At 56.1% G+C, this 16,292-nt stretch overlaps 1 protein-coding gene across 1 annotated transcript in view; it reads right to left on the reverse strand.

The window, feature by feature from the left end:
* Positions 1-16,292, reverse strand: part of MYO18B (myosin XVIIIB) — an 80,854-nt gene that overhangs the window by 6,400 nt on the left and 58,162 nt on the right. Inside the window, exons 40-41 of the mRNA XM_054219740.1 lie at positions 6,611-6,744; positions 4,630-4,791 (exon numbers count right to left, since the gene is read on the reverse strand). Coding sequence (XP_054075715.1) covers positions 4,630-4,791; positions 6,611-6,744 — 296 coding nt within the window. The remainder of the gene's footprint in view (positions 1-4,629; positions 4,792-6,610; positions 6,745-16,292) is intronic.

A 16,292-nucleotide genomic window follows, 5' to 3' on the forward strand; every position in this document is an offset into this window, starting at 1 on the left:
GGGATTTCTCTGCTTTTGATGCTTTTCCTCTTGCTCTCCAGCATCTAAAATGCTCGGATCCTTCCAGCAAAACCTGTCATCGCTTCCCCTCACAGAAAGCCAAAACCTGCTTCGTCCACCTCCGGAGACTCCCCCTGCGGTGGCCACCCAACCCGGAGCACCAGCCACCGCCACGGCGTGTCCCTGCATCACGGGGAAATCACACCCCCCCTTTCAATTAATTGTTTCTGCAAAAGGAGCCTGAGGACCACAAGGTAATTTCTCCCATGCAACAGGTTTCTGACGGAACAAGCCCAGAGGCTGGTGCCGGTGCTGCCGCAGCCTGGGAAAGCTGGGCTGCCAGCCCCCATTGCTGGTCAAACCATGCAACCATGGCTGGACCCCACGCTACTGTACCAGCACCCCATCCTTATCTTTTGTTCCTTTAACCCCACCCTGATGGCTACCAAAGGAGCCACCCCAAGATCACAGAATCATAGAATGGTTAGAGTTAGAAGCAACCTTAAAGCTCATCCAGCTCTAACCCCCCTGCCCTGGGCAGGGACACCTCCCACCAGCCCAGGTTGCTCCAAGCCCCGTCCAACCTGGCCTTGAACCCCTCCAGGGATGGGGCAGCCACAGCTTCTCTGGGCCACCTGGGCCAGGGGCTCACCGCCCTCACAGCAAACAATTTCTTCCTGATATCCAATCTAAATCTCCCCTCTTTCAGTTTAAAAGCGTTACGCCTCACCTAATCTGTCTACTCTCTCATAAAGAGTCCCTTCCAATCAGGAGTAATCTTCTCTTGGCCATACTCAAGCCAGGACACAAGTGCGAGATGGTCCTGTCCCGTCTTGCAGCACCCTCTGCTCATCCATAAACCCCAGACTGAGACACCGTCAGTAACTCCCAGGGCTTGGAATAACCCGAGGAGCCCCCGGCAGCCCCGGCGGTGGGTGATGCTGCAGGAGCAGGACCGCGAGGACGCTACGGCCGCCCAGCAAAACTCCGCTCCTCCTCTCAGCTTCAGCGAGGGTTTTCCCCAGCCAAAGGCAAAAGCAGGGCCTGATGCACAACTCGGAAGGCATCTGTAAGCCAAACGGAGTTCTGCAATATGCCATTCACACCAGAGCAAATGACATACAACAATAATTAGTGAAGATTACATAGCAATTAACATGATTACAATTATGCTAGTTGAAATAATTTATACAATAAAATCCACACATGCATTGCAACACATGACCAGGGATGAAAGTGTGGCTCGGATGCTTTTCCTGGTAGCTCATAAATAAAGCCAAGACAACTCCATATCGGGGAGAAAAAAAGAGACTGGCCTAATTTCAGTCAGAAGAGGATTTTCTTGTCACGCCGTCATCTGCAGAAGAGCTCCCAGTTCCTCACATAATGATCTGCTTTTGACACAATAATGTTTAAAAATAGACGTGTCGGATCCCCACCAGCCCTGGGACGCGGGCTCCTGCTTTCACCTACCGAAGCAGAAGGGGAAAGGATGCCGGGGCGATGCCGGGGCTGCGGATGCTGCCATGCCATGGGATGCAGGAACCGAGAGGCAGGACCATTCCCTCCCGCACCTCAGCATCAGCCCCTCTATCGCAATGCAACCCCGACCTGCCTGGCGAGGGGCAGAATAAATACATAAAGTTTTGAATTGGCTTCCTAAGAAAAAAAAAACCTGACAGTTTATTCCAACTCTGCAATGTGTCATATTTATGGAGGCTTAGCCCTGCTGGCCAACATTTTGTACAAGCACTTAAATAGCAGAGAATTAAAGAAAATGTTAATCAAATCTCTCATTCCTGTACACTACACTGACGATAACAGCCTTCTATGCTTTCCTCTGGCTTTTGGCAGCTGTTTGTTCAGGAAATATCCCATATGCAGTGCTGAGAAGCGAATGCTAGGAAGATTCATTTTTCATTACTGGGTGCTTGTGTAAGACAAAGGAATCTTAATAAGGAAGAGCTCGTTTCGCTGATCTCGTTTTTATTACCTTACCAGTCTCATTGTCTGTTTGTTTGCATTTCATATAGCCTCCTCTCTAATATTTCCATCTTAGATTAGCCGAAGCCAAACACAGCTACGGCACCAGGATTTGCAATTCGCCTCTTCGTGACCCCCCGGATGGAGGCAGACCGTCACACTATTTCCAAGCCTAGGTACAAATTGCCTCTCACGATGGCCACGGTCATTCCAGTAAGTTATTTTTATTAATCCCCAAGCCTACATACCTGCCCTTTTATTATAAATCCAGTGTGTTTCAGCTCAGAAATGTGATATTAGCCATACCTCCTGATCTGCTGCCATTCATTTATGATCAGAGCTGGGTTATTGGGACCAAAGACCCGTACACAGCACGGAGGAATTACTTTCCTGATGGGTGCTGCGGTGGGGTGCAGGGTCTCAGCCAGCTTGGATGGCTGCTCTCAGGGCTCCCAGCCATCACCTCCCCGCAGGTCCCTGCCCTTCCCGACCGCCCTTAAATTCTGCCTTGTATCAGCCATGGACCGCTTCAAACATGCTCGAGGCGTCCGCCGCCGGGGGATTTGCTCTTCAGAAAATTAATTCTGGCAATAGTTATTTTGCCGTACAAAGCAGGTGAATGCAGCGGGGACTGATCTTGCCGGAATCAGAGCCAGGAGCTTAATACCAATGTCTTGAATGAAACAGCAGCCTGCAAACCCTATCCAACCCCATCGGCTCGGAGCATCTCTCTAGGGACCTGCACAAGAACAGGGAGCAGGCGGGTGCCGCAGCGAGCTGTGCCTGGCCCCCATCCTGGTTCGGGGGGGGAAAAGATGGGAAAATAGGTATGTGTGCCCTGACACGCCCCCCCCAGGAAAGCAGTGCCCCGAGTCCGGGGCTGCAGATGGGGGTACGGCGGGGCTGCAGGCAGGGGTACCGCCAGCCCTACCCACCGTGAATTCGGCTGGTCGGGTTTGCCACCCGCGTGCACGGCCGGCTGCCACCTCGTCCCATGGCAATCAATGCTACAGATCACGCATTATGTAAAAAAGCTTCCTTTTTTTTTCGTTATAAAGCTATCGTTTTGCAAATCTTGGCATGCAAAGCAGAGAAACCCCTTTCCCCAGGTAGGGGTGCTGCTCTCCGGAGTTGCTTTGGCCCGTGCAGCTCCGACCCCAGGACTCGGAGCTCCATCTCTGCTCACCTACAGCTCTCCCAAGCCTCCGAGGAGACCCGACGCCCTTCCCTGTCCCCACCACCTCCATCTCTGCTCACCCACAGCTCTCCCAAGCCTCCAAGGAGACCTGACGTCCCTTCCCTGTCCCCACCACCTCCCTTCTGAGATGCAGCCGCCAGACCCTGACTTACAGGGCTTTCCAAAACTCAACCCATGCAATCGCTTCACAGGTGAAATGCAAAGAACTGGTTTGTCTGCGACCCTGCAGTGCCGGGGAGGGCTGTAAGACCCTGGGTTTGTCTCTGGGCTGGAGGGTCCCTCCGATGGGCACCCAGGCGAGGTGGCCTCCATTGGGGCTGGGTGCCTGGGCACTCACCGAGCCCCGGGCAGCGGGAGCTGAGCCGAGGCAGTTTGGCCACGCGAGTGCTTGGGCCGCTCTCCAACTCCCTCACAGCCCATTAGCATTACCGTCAAAAATTAACATATTTTATATTAGAACTGTATAAATGCATACTGTTTCCTCAGCAGCAAAAGGCGAGCATATGGCATACAAATCCTCAAATAGGCTGCATCGCCTCTTTAAATTATCTCTAGAGAATACATCAAGGGATATTATACCGCTTGAAGCATGTTTTTGATGTAGCGACTTTCATCTAGCGTTTCACTGATCCTGGCGTGGCAGCGACTACCTTCCTTGATTTGATGTTTTGACCTTAAATACCACGGGTGCCCCCGAGCTCCTTTCTGCACGTCCTGGAAGGAGCGCAGCCGAAGTGCCCGCCGTCCCCGGGCCAGCATCAGCAGCCCCCGCTCCATGAGCCGCGGGGGCTTCCCTGTCCCCGAGCAGCTGCCGCCGCTGCAGCGGTGCCACCGCGGTGCTCCTCGCTGCACCCTGCGGTCCACCACACATAAAGGGTGACTTTATTTTTTCCGGGGGAAAATAAAAGCCAAAGAGAGCAGGTGGGAGCCCCCAAGGATACGCAGCGGTTTGGGATGCTCGGCTCTGCGGAGGGAGTTACCGGCTGCACCCACTGCATGTATCCCCCCAGTTCGAGGTGCCGCGAGCAGCCACAGCCCCCGGCGGAGCAAGCAGGAGCCAGGGGAGTGGGGTCAGGCCATGCAGACACCCGTGATGGGAGAGCACCCGGGGCTGACGGCTCTCCCTGCTGTCCTTGTCACCCTGACAGGACAGGATGCCCGCAGCCACCTCTCTGCACCTGAACGCTGGGAAACCAGCGCTGCGTGCAGCCCATTCCTGCTTCTCACACTGTTGGGTTTTTTTGAAATAAAAATACGGGAGGGTTTAAAATACCTCTGTGATGGCTTGCTGCTGCAAGATACTTTTCTACCCTCTGTGCATCTGCAAGATGCTGGAGCTGGTACCAAGCACCCGCGGGTTCCCCAGACGAAGGCTGTGGTGGGCACCCGCTGCGGGGGCTGTCACCGCCGGCGGTGGCCATGCCCAGGACGGGCTGGGGGTCCCTTACCTCGGTCCCTGGGTGCTGCGGCTGCCAACGGACTGCACGGAGAGGCTCCCGGCCAAGCTGGGACTTGTCGGGGAAGACCAGCCCGCGGATGACCCCAGCCAGGACTTGATGCTCTCTGCAGGCTCCAGACTGAGCACGGAGCCGACGCTGGAGCAGGCATCCCTGCGGGGAGAGACGAGACCTCGTTAGTCCCGCAAGCACAGACAAGAGGGCCGGTGGCACTGGGAAGGTCCTGGAGCATCTGTGAGGGTGAGGCCAGGCACAGACCGGGGGTTTCTTCACAGCTCCAGATGCTGGGGTCTGCGCTGGCTGTTTTGTAGCACCAGCACAGATCGGACAAACCAAACCTTTCCAGGCAACCTGGCCTTTGTGCCATTGCTGCTGCCATTAACTATTTCCCTCATGCTTTTGTAAGTGCCCTGTAGCCTGTAGACCATGGGCAGGAAAACCCCACTGCTGCCTGCAGTGCCCCAGGAGCAGTGCTGCCCTGGCAGAGCCAGTGTGTCCCCAGGCACCCACTGTGCCCTACGCACCCCTGGGGTCCCCCGGGGCCGGAGTCACCCCTGCCCACCCTCTGGGACCCCACATTCCAGCTGCAGCAGATGAAATCCTTTAGGATCTCGGTTTTTCGTCAAAGCCACAGATCAGCTTCATATTCCCGAAATGCAGCCCGGAGGAGCGAGAGCGTCCCGCGGGTTTGACAGACAAAGCTCGAAGGGAAAGCGAGCAGGTCGCCAGGCATGGGGGCACACAGAGCCATCCCAAAGCCCACCAGCGCCCTTGCCCTGGGCAAGCTGCGGGCAGCTGGTGGTCCACAACCCATCGCCCAGCCCGGTGCAGGCTCCTGCCCTTCGGCCGGCAGCTCCCCGGGGCTCACTCACGTCTCCCTCCTGGAGCAGAGCGATTCCCGCGCCGTCTGCACGCTGCAACCGAGGGACAAAAGAGAGAGTCAGCCCCGGCGCTGCCCGTGGCTCACACGGCCTCCCCGAAGCCACTGCACGAGTCGGATGAGATGAAAACCTCCCCAGGCAACATCCTCCAGGGCAGCAGCGGGGACGTTCCCAGCACGCTGCGTGGCCAAAGACCTCGCCCGCCCTGGGCTGGAAAAGGGATGCCGGTGCATGCATCCCTGTCGCGGGGACAGGTGCTGCTGCAACGTACGTTGCATTTACACTCGCAGAACACCTCCACCGCGCTGGAGAAGGGCAGGGAGCAAAATCCACCGCTTTTCCTGCACCCAGCAGCTGCGGAGGTCCCTGCCGGGAAGCACTTCTCACCTCCCGCTAATGTGTCAATTGTATTGGAAATCACTTCTGTTTTACCAAGGAGCGAATTTCTGAGCTCACGGTTTCTATCTCACCCTTCCCGGGTTTAATCACTACACAAAGGAAATCTCACGGTGCGGTGACAAGGACATCTCTGCTTTCTTTTTTTAAATGCATTTATCTATTCTGTCTCCATTTGTCACGATGCCCCTTTAGCGGCGTAGCAGAGAGGAAAATCGGAGGGCTGTAGAAATACCACCTGAAAAATTCACCAGAATTTTTTCCCCATTTTTTCCTAGCAAAATCTGCCCAGCTTCACTGGTTCCTCCAAACCCCAGCGCCTGTGGCTGATCGAAGTGCGGGATTTTCAATCCATAAATCCAGTGCTGGGGCACACGCTGCCGCCTGGCAGCACGCCACGCTGCTAGGGACGAGGGCTTGCTCTGCGAACGGGGCTATTTGCGTCCTTTTTGCCTACTTTAAGCTGGTCCACACAGTATGATTTTCAGGGCGAGACTTTTTCATGAAGTTTTCGTTAACGTGAAATTTCTTGTGCATAAACACGTGCTGCTGCAGCACAAAAGCCCGAGGATGCAGACGTGCAGGTACGGCCAGCCTAGCATCGCTCTTGCACGGTGGAGCATCTTTCCCCACCTCAAAGCACCTGCGCCTGCCTCCCTGCAGCCCCCACAGCCCCCCGGCGCTCCTCGCCTCACCTCTCGGCATCGCTCTCGTCGCTGGACCGCAGCTCCTCCAGGGCCACCTGCAGATCGGCGATGCGCCGGATGGAGGTCCCCAGGTCAGCCTGCAGGACCTGCCGCACCGCCGCCAGCTCCGCCAGCTGCTGCTCCTGCGCGGAGGGCACGGGGTTAGTGACGGCACCCCGACACGGCACCCCAAAACATGGAGGAGACAAGTGAGACATCTGCTAAAGCTTCCCCCCGGCTGCCGCCCCCACGGTGCTCTCCGTGCCCTGACAGGGCTTGCACCCTGCTGCCATGCCATACCTTGTAAAACGTAATCTTCACCACACACAAGAAGAGGAGCAAAAGAAGCTGAACCCTCTCCATGACCAACGAGCATCCCCCACAGTGGAAAAAGGCTCAGAGGAGATGGGCCAAAAAATCCCAAGCGCTGGGCAGAAAATAAGGAGCCGTCAGCAGCTGCCGTGTGGAAACGGAATTTAGCTCCAGGGAGGGGATGGCGGCCTTGGTTTTAGGCACAGGGCTACACCAGGGCACCATCAGGTCGTACAAACAGCCTTCCTGCAGGTAATTAGTAGAGATTAATGTCTTCTTCAGCCAGACAGACCAGTGTGGGGGTAAGCATGTAAGTTGGCTCAGCCCAGTATAGAGTATAAAACCTGGACAAGTAATAAAAACAAAGTTTGAGGAGAGCAACGGGCTCGAGCTGGCTTCAACCCACCCGTCCCTCCCTGCAGCTGGGGCTGCCCAGCGCCGTGGCCGTGAGCATACGGAGGCTGGGGATGCCATCACGGCTGAACAAGGACTCAGGAATATATCGCAATCGCTGTATTGTGCCTGTGCCGTGACTTCGCTGCATCGCTGTATCGTTCTGCTGAATCAAAATGTAACACCAACATACCAAATGACTAAATCTGATATTAAAATTAATGCACACCCCCCCACCCCCTGTGGAACATGTAAAAGCAGCCGGTGTGAGAGCACCATGTCCCTGCTGGGGACAGAGCGGGGCACAGACCATGGGGCTGCTCCTGGGTCTGCCCTTCCACTCACACACTCCACAAACGAAGCCCGTTTCAGAGATGCCGGAGCTGATAAGAAAAACCAGAAACTCAATTCATAATTTAAACTACAGGGAGGAAAAGCCGGCCGAGCAGCACGACCGGGATGGCACCATGGACCCAGCATCGCCGGCGGCCGGGCGTCCTCATGGCACACCGAGGATGCCGACCCAGCACCACCCGCCCGCCGCGCTCATCGCATTCCAAGTCCTTTCAGCTGGGAAGGAAACCTTGGCCATGTTTTCTAAACCATCACACGGCAGAGAGGGAAGGAAGAGGGAGCGCGCGCGCTGCAAATCCACCCCGATTGGAGCTGCCAGCAGTAAAATTGCCATCTCGGCGGTGACAAGGTGAGAGATGATTTGCAGCGCGGGCTGCGACAGGCCACGGCGCAGGAGCCGGCAGACTGTCAGAGTAAATAATGAAAGCCCCGGGATCACCGGGCGGCCGGGCCCGAGGGGAAGAGCATTTCAGTTCATAAAAACATGCAAAGAAATATCCCAGTTTGGGTTGCGCAGCGTCACAGTTCCTGCTGGAAACACGCCGGTCTTGGTAAAAAACCTGAACACTGCCAAGAAGCTTTCGGAAACTCAGCACTTCCGAGCCTTTTGCTTCCCTCCCGGCTCAGGCAAACGCGGAGGGTGGAAGGGACCTGTTTTATCATGGAAATGGCTCTGAGTGCGTGGGGATGGCCACTGCCCAGGCAGAGGAGCTGCTCCCCACACCGGGGTTGGCCCCACAAACGGTCGGGGGCTCAGGAGGGGGCACGCAGAGAAACTCGTGACCCCGGAGAGGAGAAAAGCCCGAGGGGAGAGAGCCCCAGGCTTCGGCTGGCTTCGTGCCTGTATTCAGCTATTTGCAACTGCAAGACCAGGCAGTAAAACAACCGCCAGATAAAAAGCTCAACCCTTCAAACAGGCTGATAAGAGTCTCTATTGAACTAGTTCCTCAGCTCCAGGATACGGCGCAAATTAAATATAGTTCAGTGGCTGCATTTAGTTCCTTTCCTCTGTTCTGCTATTATTAACCTGACAGTGACTGGCAGGGAGGCAGCGGGGCACACGGCGCCGCGCGCCCCAACCCCACCGACCAACGAAATCCCCCGGGTTCAGCTGCCAAAGCAGCAAACACCACGTCCCAGCGACTGGCGGGGTCCCCCCGGCTGGTGGGGTTCCCCCCCCCGTCCCCGACCCCCTCTGCCTTCTGCGTGACAGCCACAGGTGTGCCGAAAAGAAACGGGAGCCGCAGCGCGGGGCTGATGCTGCTGAGCCGGGGCTGCAGCCTGGCTCTCCCCGGGGATGCCCCTCTCCCTGGGCACCCACGATCGTGGCAAAGAGCCAGCGGCCTCAGGAGGGGGCTGCACAGGGCAGCGGGGGGGACAAAGGCGGGACAAACCGTGGGTGACCGTGGGGTCCCCCGCACACACGCCGCCTGAGCGGCAATTTGAATGTAAGGCTGGAAATACCCGTTTCTTCACAAGAGTTGACAGTGCTCAAGCACAGCGATGCTGCTAAAACAGCCTCCGTCCAGCGGAGGTACTCTCACCACTGCCATCGCCCCAGGTGCCCGGCTGGATTAAACGCGGAGGGAAGCGCCAGTCGCATCCAGAGAACAACCAGGGCTGCTCCACGCTCGCTCTCTGCTGAGAGCGTGCACGAGCCCGTGCCCAAAGTGAGTTTTAGCTCTCGGGGCTCAGTCGACACCGTAAAGTGAATTCTGGCGATATAAATCTGCAGCAAGAGGACGTGGGGGAGAGAAACGGCGCCACTCAGTTTCTGTGCCCTGCCTTGCGGCATGCGCTCAGCGCATCCGCAGCCCCCGAGGATGCTGCAGCCAGCGAGGGGAAGGAGGAAGAGGAGGAGGAGGAGGAGGAAGAGGCTGGCAGAGGCATAGCCTGGCCAGGGACACAGAGAGAGGAAAAATGCTCCGCGTAAATGTGCTGATGAGCGTTTTGGGCTCAAATCAGCGCAAAAGAGAAAGGCTCCGGAGCCACGGAGCAGCTAGGTTGACCAGCTCATAAGGACGGCACTGCGGTGGGGAGGAGGCTGCAAACCCACCATCCCACCCGTCCCAGTGCTCGATCCCGGATCTCACGCACGGAGGGACTTTATGTTTTACTCCGTACCATACAATTGTCTCAAGGGAGGGAATAGTTATAGCAATATAATTAAATTTCAAACGCAAAAACTGCTACCTTCGTCATGTAAACTGGCAAGAATGGTCCCAGCATCAGGCCACCGCCATCCCAGGGAGCGATTACACACTTTTCACACTTTTTGTTTTGATCTAAATGCAAATGCAAGAAGCGTTTCCCTTTTAACACAGCAACCGGTCTGAGCATTTACATCCTCGCTCAGGATGAACCGCCAAGTGTTGCTAGCTTTTTGCTTCCTGTAAGCAGGAAAGGGGGGGGGGGCGGGAGAAAAAAGGGGGGAATATATTTATTGAGAAAAACTCATAACCCGCCTGTTCCCGTGGCTCTGCTGAAGTGCAGGCACCGCCTGGGAGAGAAGCGCTGCACGGAGCGGAGCGAGCGGTGCTGCACCCATGGCTGTGCCCTCTCCCCGTCCCGACAGACCCCGGGGATGAGCCCGTCTTCCCCGACCTGGGGCACCAGCCGGGATCCGAGGAAATCACCCATCCGCAGAGGCGCTGGGGGACAGCACTGCTGCACCCCGCCGCTGCCTGCAGCCTCGGCAGCGCCCCATCTCGCCCGTGCACGAAGGGACCTGCTCCCCCCATTCCCGGCGTCCCTGCACGTTTGGACTCGGTGGCCATAGCCGGAACCAGCCGGCCACTGGCCTGCACCACGTGCGAGAAGACACACGTGACCCCGATCGAGGGGCTGCCGGGGACCGGAGTGATACGCCGCACTGCGGCTGGACCTGGAGGATGAAAGGTGACTTGCGCGTCATCCTGCCTGCTTTATTCATCCTTAATCCCTTATCAGAGGCCCCCGTGCTCCTGCTGGCACTGATGATGATGGGGAACCCAGGCGGCTGCTGGGGGCCGGGGTGAGCCGGGGGGGGCTGCAATCAGAGGAGCCGCGCTGATGAACGGGGCTTATAACGCCACGGCTGCCGGGGGGAATCAGTCCTTTCTGCCTAATCAGGGAGAGGGCGAAGGTGGGAGCAGTTGCCCTCACGCTGCACAGTGCCGGGGGAGTAAAGCAGCAATTTTCCAACTGTTATGAGATTTCTTCTTCCGCTACTCTTTAACCTCCGTAGGGATATATGCGTTGCATGGCAAACTGATCCGTGGGGGGATTTCAACCCCGACTATACACACACCCCGTAGCCGGGCGGCTCTTGCCAGCCCATGGCCCAGCGGGAGCAGTGCCGGGGGTGCCCCGTGGGAGCCCAGCACCTCCCCAAAAGGCGTACCGCAGATGGGGGGGCTCCTTGCTCAGGGTGGGAACCCCACAGCCGCTCACATCAGCCCTCGGAAGCACACTCCCTCCATCTCCCACGGAGAAGCACGGATCACTGCCTTCTCCCTTGCAAAGCAGCAGATCTCAGACTTGGAAAAAGCCCCAGAAAGGGGCTACAGCTACTGCCACAAACCGGAGCTGGTGAAGCAGAACTGACGGTCCTTTACTTCGCGTCTGTGTTGATTTTTCATTGAAAAGCTCCACTGATTTCTCTCCTGCCTTGCAGCGGTTTGGAGCAGCCCTACTCTATCCATCCTCCTGGCCAGCGAGGAACCTGCCCACACACCCGGCCGTGGCACGGGGACCATGGGGAGAGATGGGGATGTGGCACCAGCTGTGAGCCCAGGCAAAGGTGCTCCGGCTTCCCAGATGGGGATCTGAGAGTGTTTCTGCTACACGAGCTCAGGAGCATCCCATGCCAGTAAACCCCAGTCCCTGTTGGCACCAGCAGATCCGGCTCCTTCCACCAAACCAGTCAGTCACGCGCAGCAGAAACCAGCCCGACCAGCTTAGAAACCCCGGCTGAGGTATATTTTATAATCAATAAATAAAATATACGTTCCACCTGGGTTTGCCTACGTTTCCAAATTAGACTCTCCCATTCACAGCGTATCGGCGGACAGATCGCCCCAGAGCACAGCACTCCCCAAACCCGACGGCACCAGTCCGCGGGCAGGTGAGAAGCATTTGTTTTAGAAAGCTGAGGTTAATTTTTGCTGACAGAGAGCCTGAATTAAAGGCTCTCTCAAGATAAGAGGAACAGGAGCTCGTTTGACCACGGTCAGCACATGGCAAACCCACACTGAGATGCTGGTGCTCGCAGCCCAGACTCCTGGGGGGGCTCACGGGAGGATGCTGCTGCACATCCATGCTGGAAAGACCCTGACAACATGAGTTACACTGCAAAAAAAAATTAATTCCTACTATGAGTGTCACAGCCGAGTGCTCAACAGTGGCCTGCCGGCCACCTTTCCCTGCATTTCATATGGCCCCCCCCAACCCGTCCTGTCCGTAGCCCCTGCAGCCCCCAGACCACCCGTCCCTCTCACGGCACCACCCGCTCTCACTGCGAGGACAGGTTGGAAAGGAAGGGGTTTGCTGCAAAGAGGAAATATCGCTGCCATTTGTGGGTACGCAGAGAAGAGAGAGACAAGGGGGAGGGGAGGGCGGTGAGGGCGCAGCCCCCGGCACCGCGGCACCCCGGGCTGTCACCCAGCAGGCAGCCAGCGCCGTGGCAGAAGAAAACAAGACAAGCGCGAGCTGCCGGCAAGGACAGGAGGAGACGTGGGCTGGCAGCTCCTGGGGGGGGTCCCCTTTCCTTGGGGGGAGCTGCCACCCCGCTGTGTCCCTGTGCAGACAGCAGGAGAGACCCCGCTGCCCATCATCTCCCCCAGCATCGCTGGGGCATCACAGAATCATGGAATTGTCTCAGTTGGAAGGGACCTTTCAGATTATCGAGTCCAACCATCAACCTAACTCTGACAAAAACCATCGCTAAACCGTATCTCTAAGCACTGTGTCTACATGTCTTTTAAATCCCCCCCTGGGATGGTGCCTCAACCACTGCCCTGGGCAGCCTGTTCCAATGCTTGACATCCCTTTCAGTGTAAAAATTTTCCCTAATATCCATCCTAAACCTCCCCTGGCGCAACTTGAGGCCGTTTCCTCTTGTCCCATCACCTGTTCCTTGGGAGCAGAGACCGACCCCCCCGGCTGCCCCCTCCTTTCAGGGGGTTGTAGGGAGTGAGAAGGTCCCCCCTCAGCCCCCTTTTCTCCAGGCTGACCACCCCCAGCTCCCTCAGCCGCTCCTCACCAGACTTGTGCTCCAGACCCCTCACCAGCTCCGTCGCCCTTCCCTGGACCCGCTCCAGCCCCTCAGTGTCTTTCCTGTAGTGAGGGGCCCAAAACCGCCAACAGACTTTTCCAACAGCCAGAAAAAGATGCCCCAGCCCGTGGCATGGGGGGCACCAGCAGGCAGCCAGGGGCTCTCAGCCCACCTGGAAACAGGGGGAGAGGGGACACCTCAGCTGGCAGCTCCCCACCTCCTACCCCTGGTACCCCGCGTCTCTCCACAGCCTGGCTCTGCTTTCATTGCTTCGCTGGAAAAGGATTTACAAAACCTTTTTCTTAAGAGTTTCTTTTTCATCTAATTTTGTCTCAGAAGCATTTGAAGACAAGTTAAAAAGAGCTAAGCAAAAACAGTAGTGAAATAATTTATGGGACTATAAAGGATGCCACGGCAGGCACTGCAGAGCACCCAGCGCCACGGCCTCGTCGCCGTGTTTTATTTCTGTTTGTGGTTCTGCTGTCACAACATAACCTTTGCGAGCTCCCATCCACCTGAAGTGAAGTGTAATCTAATTAGCCCAGTTTGGATTGCCTCTATTTGAATAATTTAGCGTACACCTGCAGTATTCATCAATCATTATTATTTTTAATTGAGTAATTAACTCGCGGGTTTTCCGAAAGTTTGAAGTGACAAAATTCCCGCGGTTGAAGTCTCAAGTGAGACGGGGCCGAGCGGCTCTTTCTGCGCTGGCAAACACCAGTGTCACCAGTAACTGGTGTGAGCAGCCACCAGTGCCGATGCTTTCCTGAAGAACTGACTTCTTCAATGGCAAACCAGAAACCACACGCCTGCTCTCCAACAGGCCTAATTAGCACATATATACGGGCGAGTTTTCACTCCTGGCTCCTCCATCACCCAACCTCACCTCTAAGGACTGGCTCCCTTTGATGGTAATTGTCCTTACGCTTAGCCAAAGTCATTAGTTTTTAAAGAAAGGCTCAGGAGCAGGCGGTGCTGGGGCCGGGGGGCTGCGGAGACATCAGAGGGTTTGGCTGGGACCCTGCTGGGAGCTGTGGATTTGCCTGGGTGGGAGCGCGGCATTCCCAGCTGGAGGCACAAACAGCTCCCGCTTCGCTTCTCAAGTTCACTGAAAGCACCAAAAAAAAAAAAAAAAATCTTTAAAGCTTGCAAAAGAAAAAAAAAATAAAATAAAAATATCATAGCCATCAGGCTGTAATGTGCTACAACGCGCTGGATCGCGTGGCGATAACAGGGCTGCGTTACAAAGGAGATTTGCCATCAGAAAAAAAGGGTTATTTACACCATGACTCTCATCTTTTTTTTTCTAAAAAAAAAAAAAAAAGTGTGAAGAATATCTTCACACCTGCACTTCAGTTGTCAGTAAAAATAGTTAATTATTATGCTGATGAATTTCACAGCTTCTTTAAAGAAACCTGATTTTAAGACAGCGCCCGCACGCCCCCCACGGCGTGCCACAGCGGCGGGGGACTTGGTGGGGGGTGTTGGTGGAGCTGCCTGTTGGTGCAGGGGGGCTGGAGGAGACGCAGCGAGCCTGGCTGGCTCCCCAGCACGCGTCCCTGCCGGCTGGGCCTTCATCCCAGCAGGATCAGCCCCTGCTTTTCCCTGGGCATCCCAGCAAAGAGCCGGCGCAGCCCAGGCGGGTGGGAAGCACCCGGCTCTGCAGGGCAGGAGGGACCCCAGAGCCCCCATCCCAGCTTTCTCCCATGAAATCCAAGCTGTACAGGCAGTTCAGTCATCGGCAGCACAGCCGTAGGTACCCCTCTTACAGAAACGTGAGCTTCTTTAGGCTTTTTAGTTATTGCTTGGCACATACTGGAAGAATTACTGCCTAAAAAGTGAATTAGTCCATCCTGGCTTGTTAGTAGCTTGCATCTCCCCCCTCTGCCGCAGCAAATCCACAGGTAAGGAGGGAGATACTCTGCCAGAAGCTCTGTGAAAACAGCTCCATAAAAGCAAGGCACGGGACAGGGTTCTCATACAGCATCCCTGCCCTCGCTCCTGCCCAGTGCTTCCAGTGATGGCTGTGGGCACCCAAAGCAGCTGAGACCAAGCCTCTTGCAAACACACCTTAGTCTCCCCTGATGCTCGTGGTGGACCACCGACCCATATCCAGCATCATCTCCAGAGCACCGAAGCCCGGAGCTGTGCCCAGCGCCATCCTGCCCTAACAGCAGCCTCAGGAGTCCCAGCCGCAGCGACGGCAGCTCATTTCCCTACACATCCCGGTTCCCTCCTTCCCTGTACCACCCCGGGGGACTCTCACATCAGGACAAGCACAAACGTGCATGCATACACGATGAACGAAGACACCAGGGCTTCTTTTTAAGCTCCCCGGGATGGCCACTCAGTTGGAAATCCATCTCTCGCTTCTCGCTATGACTCAGTTTCTGCCGTGGCCCGAGGAGACCAGGCGGCCGGGTCTTGCCTGTCAAGCTCTGGGTGTCAGCACAGCAGCTGCGAAACACGGAGCTGTTGCCGGCTGGGATCCAGGTTTTATTGGAAGAGGAACTACAGCTCCATGGAGGAAATCCAGCACATGCAACCGGAGCAAAGACAAAGACAACCAGGGCCAGGCACTAACCCCACCGTTAGAAAACATGCCTCCCTCGCTGTGATGGCGCCGGGCCTGGAAAGCGTTCAAACCCCATTCTTCTTATAAAATTCATAAGGCAGAGCCATCTGCCTGGCAGCCAGCTCTCCAGCTCCCATCCCTGCTTCTCGATGGATTTTCCCTGCTGCCTGTGCATGGCATGAGTCTGCTTCCGAGGGAGGGATGAAAATAGCTGTCCTGAGCCTGGCTGAAGGTGTGGGGACAGCGGGACGGGCTTTTCAAATTTCTTCACCACTGACAAATACAAGCTGCGAGAATAAAATAACTTATATACAGGCAGCAGCTCGTGGGACCCCAGGAAACAAGACGGGATTTCTAACCCAATCTGTACAATGAAGTTGTCCCTTCAACGCATCGCTTAAACCCTGACGGTGCGTGGCAAGTCCACAACCCCGCGACTGTTTATTTGAATAAATTAAAAAAAATTTTTTTAGGTGCAGACCATGACTTAAGTAATGTTAAGTGAATAATTCATGCAGTATTTATAATTGATGGGGGATTTAACAGGAGCAGAGCTGTAAGTGGCTTTCTATTAACTATTGATGCTCTCCGCCAGCCGCTCGACAAGCGCGGCTGGGCTCTGCGATCACAGCTCTCCCGTGATGTTTTATTTAAGCGCTGTTAAGAGAACACACAGTCTGGGAGGACGCCTCTGCTCCCGGGGAACACCGCCGCAGCCCCTGGCTCCCAAGGCGGCCGCCCCACGGTGGGCTCAGGGACCCCCGGTTCCCACGGGGAACCGGCCTCCGTGTGCCGGCGGG

This window comes from Rissa tridactyla, chromosome 13, assembly GCF_028500815.1.
Source record: "Rissa tridactyla isolate bRisTri1 chromosome 13, bRisTri1.patW.cur.20221130, whole genome shotgun sequence".
In the NCBI taxonomy this organism is placed as follows: Eukaryota; Metazoa; Chordata; class Aves; order Charadriiformes; family Laridae; genus Rissa; species Rissa tridactyla.